General features: G+C 29.2%; 1 protein-coding gene across 1 annotated transcript in view; it reads left to right on the top strand.

Annotated features, from left to right (window-relative positions):
• LOC112459166 (aminopeptidase M1-like) overlaps positions 1-1,723 on the top strand; it is a 7,617-nt gene extending 5,894 nt beyond the window's left edge. Inside the window, exons 9-12 of the mRNA XM_025023168.1 lie at positions 163-356; positions 813-1,109; positions 1,200-1,269; positions 1,502-1,723. Coding sequence (XP_024878936.1) covers positions 163-356; positions 813-1,109; positions 1,200-1,269; positions 1,502-1,657 — 717 coding nt within the window. The 3' untranslated portion in view covers positions 1,658-1,723. The remainder of the gene's footprint in view (positions 1-162; positions 357-812; positions 1,110-1,199; positions 1,270-1,501) is intronic.
• Positions 1,724-8,067: the final 6,344 nt, after the last annotated feature.

Raw genomic sequence — 8,067 nt, 5'->3', positions numbered from 1 at the left:
ATATATATATATATATATATATATATATATATATATATATATATACATACACACACACACACACACACACATTATACATACATACATTGTACATATGATTCATGTCGTTTTGCATGTAGCAACAAACCAATATAAAATTCAATATTATCTCATGATTTCTAGTCGTACATGGTACAAACCTTTGATGGCGGGGTTCTTCAACATGTGGGATACGAAGAAAATCCTGATGATGACGATCTCACTAAGTTACTAAGGCTAAAAGCCCTGAAATGGGCATGTACCGTCGGTCACGCGGAATGCAAGAGAAAGGCCGCCGTTAAATTAAGCGAACATTTCGCGGATCCTGATACTCACAAGTAACTATTTTTATGATCATGATTATCTCATAATTTATATTTGTGCGTGTGTGTTGCGTATGCGCGCGCACGTATGCATATGGATGTAATCGATTCCTTTTATTTTTTCGAGTTATCGAAATCAGATAGTCTCTTTATTGTTTTTTCTTAATTTCCATTCTTGTTTTAATACATAAAATAAATATGCGAAACAAGTAAAAGTATATGTATATAATAACAAGAGACGTTATGGATGGATTTATCTTTCATTTATTTATTCATTCACTGTGTTCACACGTAGTCTTATGGTCACGTGGCAAATATAGAGTGACAGAACAGCGCACGTCAGACACTTAATTTTGCAAAATAAGATTTACCTAACAGAACGGAAAAAAATACAAAACTTGATAAAATAAAACGTCGGCTATGCGTATGAAGTGCATGTACCTCTTTTCCATAGATACATATGTATTTTAGGGTTCCACAATGGTGGCAAGATTGGACGTACTGCTTTGGTTTAGCGGTAGCTAATAGGACTACTTGGGATAAAATGATGGCACTCTACCAGCGAACATCTGATAAGAAACTTTGGAAAATATTGAATTGTGCTGAAGATCCTGATATCATTATCAACTATTTGAATATTACAGCATCCAATACTACATTATTTAAGGATGAGCAGCATGCATTGATCTTCAATTTAATTCTTCAAAACCATGCACGCAACGATTTGGTCCTTGACTACATATTAGCAAATTTGAATCATATAAAAAGGTAATACATTTCTCTTTACAAATATACATTCTGTTTTTAAATAAATTTATCTTATACATTAATTATAAGTATGTTATTTTATTCTTACAGAAATATTCCTGGAAGCAAGACGATAAATTATATCATTAAGAATGTTTTTTCTGATGAACAAATGTCTAAGGTAGGTTTTATGACTCTAGGTTCATACTTATTGATTTTCTATTGATAATCCTTTTGCATATATACGCTTCATACACATATATGCTTCCGCAGTTAAGGGATTAAATATATTTGTATGCATACCATGTATTGTTATTATGTTAAACAAAAATATATATTTCAAGAGATCGCTGCGTAAAAATAAATTACTACATATTAATGATAAAAATTCTTAACATCCTAATTTATTTCAGGTGAAAAGATTCGCAGAGACTCGTTTTCATCAAATGCCAAATATTTTGTCAAACATTATAGATCTGATAGAACAGCGTAAAAGTGATGTTAAAGAGTTGTCAGATATTTTTGCAAAGCGATTTGGTAGAAGTCAAACTTTAATTGATAAATTATGAAAATTAGATTATGATGAAGAAGACGTCAATATTGGGTTGGTCAATAAGACCTACCAATGAAGATCAATCAAGACCTATCTGCATAATTTTTTGAACAATACTATTTTTATTTATTATTACTGTTTTGGAAATAACTTTTTAATCATTTTTAATTATTTCTAATATTTTTATAATTCATAGTATTTTATTAATAGTCTGGAAGCTATTGATAAAATTCTCTGTGACAATGCTGTTCTGTAATTAAATATATTTATATGTCATATTATTGTTATACTGTTATAATATGACATAATACTGTTCTGTAATTAAAAAATAATTTATAGAGTATTAGACTTGATGCTGTTTGATATCTTTCGTAAAATATATTTTATAAACGCACTTTAGTTTTATTACATTTGATATAGAGCTCATGCGGATGAATTTTTTAAATTGAATTAATTTATAATACTTTGTAGACATTATGTAATAGTATTATTTGCTAATAATGTACTTAAATTTTAATTATAATTATAATTATAATTATTGCTAGACTTTGAATAAAAGACATGAAATAATAACGTCGCATTGTACTAAAAACTTTATTTAAACAGTATTTATTACTGTATAGAATAAAAATTTCTGTTCATTCTTCAAATTTTAATATTATTTACAACCCCCATTTTCATCATTTTATTTATTGCATATATTTTCGTCTATATTATATAATTAATTTTTTTTAATATAAAGTATCAAGTATGAATATTTTGTATCACTTTTATAGATCACCCATGTTACAATCGCAATATTGAAAGGCTTTATTTCCAACCTTTATACTAAAGAGCACAACTTGACAAGGTATATATTTTATAATCACAGATTTCATATTTATCGGATTTTTATTAAATTTATTTTTCTCCGTGTATGCTTTATATTTATGTACTATAGTTAGCTCAAACTACTTGTACCGTACGAATATAAATTAATACATAATCTATTAGCGTTAAAATATCGAAATAATATATTTCAGATCAAGTACCTATATATCGTTTGTATTAATATGTTTTAGTATGATTGGAATTATCTTTCTTCTTTCCTTCTTTTCTCTATTCTTTCGTTTTCGTATAAAAATTAATATCTATTAAATTTCAATAACTTGTACTGCAATTGCATTATTATTTTCTTTTTAACAAAAAATTACAGACACCTAAAGCAAGTATACTGACATGGAATTCCCAAAATTGTTATTACATATCGGCCATATATTGGTCGTAGTCACCATCTCTAGTATCGCTGACGATTCAGAAATCATCCATCGTTTTCCCAACAACACAGTACCAGTTATATATAACATCAGTTTGATCCCACATCTCAAAAAAGGCAACACTACTTTTCACGGTGAAATCAGTGTTATTATCGATATTACTTACACATCGTCAAAAATAACCTTACACTTGCAACAATTAGAATTAAATAAAGCGGCGACAACGCTGATTAACGGCACTATAATCTATAAACCAAAGAAACATATTTATAACAATGAAACGAATATATTGACGCTACATTTCAACGAAGTATTGTGGAGCGGTATTTACATTTTAAAAATGCAGTTTATTAATCATTTTCCTAAGGGTGATTTTCCAAAAAATGGCTGTATAAAAATTCTGTACACAGACCAAAAGGAGACAACACGTAAGCAAATATTGGAAATATTAAAAATATGTACTTATAACATAAACGTTATTTACCACTGCCCTTATTTATTACTTTTGCTTATTACCTTCCTTTACTTATTACTTTTATCGTTATCAATCTATAACACATAGAACTCGACAAAAACATCTTAAACATGTAGAGGAGACCGGGGCAAACTCGACACCGGGGCAAACTTGACACTAGGCTTTTTGCCAATTTAAATGTATCGTAGAAACTTGCTTTTCCTACTGTAAATGCGTCTTTATATGCTAGTATTATCAACGGAATTTGGTAACATTCTGAGTTATGGTGTAATTTTTAACGCGACATAAGCGTTTTTGATAGTGAAAAGTAATTTTTCTGATCTCTCAAAAATGTTTACTCTTTCATCGAGCTTTACTCTTGCGAATCTACCGATAAGTGATTTTGATGGGAAATTCGATGCTTTATACGAATCCGATAATAGTTTTTGCATAATTTCAAAATTTTTATATTTTTGGAGAAACAAAAGTAAAAAATGACGTTCGGGGCAAAGTCGACACGCTGTTTTATTGGCTCCCAATAATAAACGATGCTTGTGATGCAGCCACATGGCCCATGACAAATGTGTGCGCACATGTAATCGCGAATTTACTTGCATAAATTGTTTTTCAGACATGAGTTTAGATGAAAATAATTGAATGTTCAACAATTTTTGTTCTCATTATTTCCAATGATTGTTTTACTTAATTCCAAATTTTTGTACTTTCTAAATACACGATAAACAAATGTATATTTAGTTTCAGACAATAAAAAATAAGTTCCAGATCAAATTGTGTCGATCAGGCAAAATGTCGAGTTTACCCCGGCATTTTTCAATTTGAAAATTTGTCTTCACGTCACTTTTCTTTTCCTGGGGGCAAAACTAAGCGACGTATAGCAAAATTTCCTTAAGCAATTTTGTACCTGAAGGAACGCTCTTTAAATGTGTACCATTAAATTTGCTTGAAAATTTTAATTAATTGTTGAAAGATGAAAGATGAAAGATTAAATTACAGATTGGCCGCAACGTTCTTCAAGCCAAATAGCGCCAGACGAATGTTTCCATGTTGGGACGAACCAGGGTTAAAAGCTACCTTCAGCATCTCCGTCATGCATCATCAGGAATATAAAGTAATGTCGAATATGCTGGTGCAAAAGCAGTACAACGTAGGAAATGACATGATGTGGACACACTTCCATCACACTCCTACAATATCCACTTATCTCGTGGGAATTGTGATTGTACATACCTAATTTCTTTCGCGTTGGAAACGCAGTCAGCGTGTGGTGCAAATGGTCTTTGCAACCGCAAACAAAATTCGTGCGTACTATTGCCGAAAAGGTCATGCCGCTCTTGGAATGGTATACAGATTCAAAGGAACAAAAGGAACCAAAAATAGATCACGTTATGGTACCAAATTATCCCGTCAACGGTATGGAAACTTGGGGACTCATTATTTATTACGAGTAATATAAATAATTAGAAAGATTAGTAATATACATAAGAAAAGGATTATAATATTAAACTATTAGAGCTGGCCAATAACTTTTAGCATTCAAAATTTGATAATTGAAAACACGTGTGTACTTCACGGATATTCAAAAAATGCATATTTTTATTCTTAGATTGTCTTAAACAAATTAATGTATTTAATTAATGTTACCCTTTCCTTCCATCCCCATATCTTTATGTACATATATCATACGTGTACAAAACGAAAAAATTCCAAACTGTCTAAGTTATTCACGTAAGAGAATATAGTTACTTGAATATAAATACTGTAGTTACTTGGAAACACATTAGACTGTATGCCAGCGATAAGGAAAGACTTTTCTTAATTACATTTTGTGTATTATTATGTTATGTCTTTCAGCGAATCAAAAGTTGTCTACAATGAAAGCACAGATCCCACATTTCGGAGAAGGGAAGTAGCGTCGTTAGTAGCAAATAAACTCGTACATCAATGGTTCATGCAGCAATTACGTCACCCCATCTTGGTGGTCCCACGTGTGGATAAGCGAAGGATTTGTTGCGTTCTTCGAGGCGTATTTCCTCAACAAGGTTATTTAATATTACTAATGCAAGTTACTCATTAAATAGAGAAATACATTTCAATCGTTAAGATCAAAATAAAATCTATAAAAAAAATATACATATTTTCTTGAGATGTATCAAGATGAAACTGAATAAACAATAGCATCCTTTTCGATCTAGAATTATAAAGAAGATTGTAACGCGTTTTTTCTTTTCAAATAATTATACGAACAATTTAAAATAAATTTTTAATAAGATTAGAGAATATTTTGTTTTTAGCATCTGCCGCGTTAAAGATTTGCCACTTTTAATGTCATATTTTAACATTCCATTCACATTTAACAATCTTAGGAATATAATTATAATGGTTTCATTAGAATCTGAAAACATTTTATTTATTTTACAGCCGCTACACTCAACAGTTAATAATATAATAATATTCAAATTTCGAATTTTCTTACTTTGATTTCATATTCGTATTCCATAATCTCTAACATTTTTAAAAATAATTAAACTAAATATGATCTTCTCAAAAAAGATTAGACGCTAAAAGGATTAATATTTTATCTAAATATATTACAATAAAAATTATAACAGTAAAGTTTTTGGAAGTGGTAAAACTTGTTTATTTCTTAATGCAAACTTTTCCTCAAATTTCTATATTCAGTCATATCAGAGGATTTTTTTCTGCAGACATTTGAAGACTGGCGGACAATAGATTTTCTCGTGACTGAACGCATGCACGATTCTCTCTATATTTAGACACTGGCTCTTTGAATTCTGTTACATTGAAACTTTACAATACTTTGGAGTACAATGAACTCTTTGGTAATGAAGTTTTTAACAAAGGTAAGATTATCCAAATATAATTAAATTGTCGTCTGAGAATACTTTAATGCAGGTAGCACAAAAAAAAGAGAACAGACGGTTAATAGCAAACAAATTCTCTTTTTGCGCAATGTATTTATATATATCTTAATTTTATGCATATAATCCACTTTATGTATATTATTAATCGGTAATTTATGACGCGATTTATCGTAGCTCCAGCAATATTGCGCATGTTATATCATGCAGTAGGTGAGAAGGTGTTTCAAAAGGGTATCATCACATATTTAGGCAAAAAGTAAGTGTGTTTAATGTACAAAATAATTATCACATATCGGAATATTAATCCTAACCATCCACACTTAATTTCGAGTCTTTAATTCGCCACACTCCGATCAGTAAGACCGCTCGATTTTTTCAATTTGTCACATTGTCGTTTTCATTCTAATTAATATTTTTAAGCTTGTACTGTAACTTAGGATAAAATATCATAAGTATAATGTTTCTTGTATTTACGTTGGAAAATATAGTATGTAATCAGAAATATATGAACCAATGCTACTGCGTTCAATATCCAATGCTACTCGTTAGAGGCCATATATTTTGTTCCTTAATTATAATTTGACTAAGCTATAGTTTTAAGTCATATTCTTAGTTTCTAGTTATGTATTAATTAAATTGTACAATAATGCTTACGTTAATTCCATAATAGTAAAATAGACATACGACATATGTATTATAAAAATTAAAAATTATAAGGCTCTCGTGATTAAATCGATTAAAGGGAAGGAGGCAGTAAGAGCCGGCGCGGTAAATAGGGCGCAAGTTATATATATTTTCCTTATCGTCAATACATAAAAATATTCGCGTATGTATTATAGCTAATAACAATGTCATTTCTCAAATTTAGTTCATTTGGGTCGGTCACTTCTGATGATTTGTGGAACGCCATGCAAAGTGCTCTACAGATGGCCCCTTATATCCCTTATATGCAACAACAAGATTTTAAAATAAAAAATGTGATGGACACGTGGATAAACCAAAATTGTTATCTTGTGCTAAATGTGACGATAAATTACGAAACTGGCGAAGTGGCAGTAACACAGAAATGTTTCCGCGCAACTAAACGTATCAATAATGAATGGTGGATACCCATGACCTACGCCGACCAGAGCAATTTGGATTTTTCCCGTACTATGCCCAATAATTGGTTAGGACCAAATCAAACTAGTAGAGTGGAAATTAATACAAGAGATTGGATTATCGTTAATGTACAACAAACTGGTATAAATTATTAAATATTACGATCTTTTATTTATCTTATTTATTCTATCATTACGAAGGTTTTACATCATTCAAGTTTTTACATATTTCTCCATTTAAAGTTTTAAGGAAATTCATATAATTATATTTTTCGAAACTTTGCTAAATTATTAATGTATTTTTTCTGTAATATTTGCAAGTTACACACTACATTAGTTTGTTAGTTACGATGATAAAATGGCAGTATTTGAAAATATATTATATATATATATATACATATATATATATATATATATAAAATAAAAACTATATAATTACATTTATTATTATACTTTTAATATTAACAACTTAAATGTATATTGAATAATACTAATTTTTATATTAAAAATTATTTAATATATTAAAAATTAGTATTTAATAATAAATATCAACTTTTATTTTAAATAATACCAATTTTTTTTAGATAATTGTATTATATTGCATTTTACTGTAAATATTATGTAATTATTATTTATATATATTCTATATGTATATCATGCATGTACATACCTATAAATTGTGTACATTATGTAACTAAATTATGTATATTATA

The sequence above is a fragment of the Temnothorax curvispinosus genome, unplaced genomic scaffold, assembly GCF_003070985.1.
Source record: "Temnothorax curvispinosus isolate PA1 unplaced genomic scaffold, ASM307098v1 QBEX01009570.1, whole genome shotgun sequence".
Classification (NCBI taxonomy): Eukaryota; Metazoa; Arthropoda; class Insecta; order Hymenoptera; family Formicidae; genus Temnothorax; species Temnothorax curvispinosus.
Note: the sequence above shows the minus strand (reverse complement) of the source record. Positions and strands in the feature narration are given on the sequence as shown.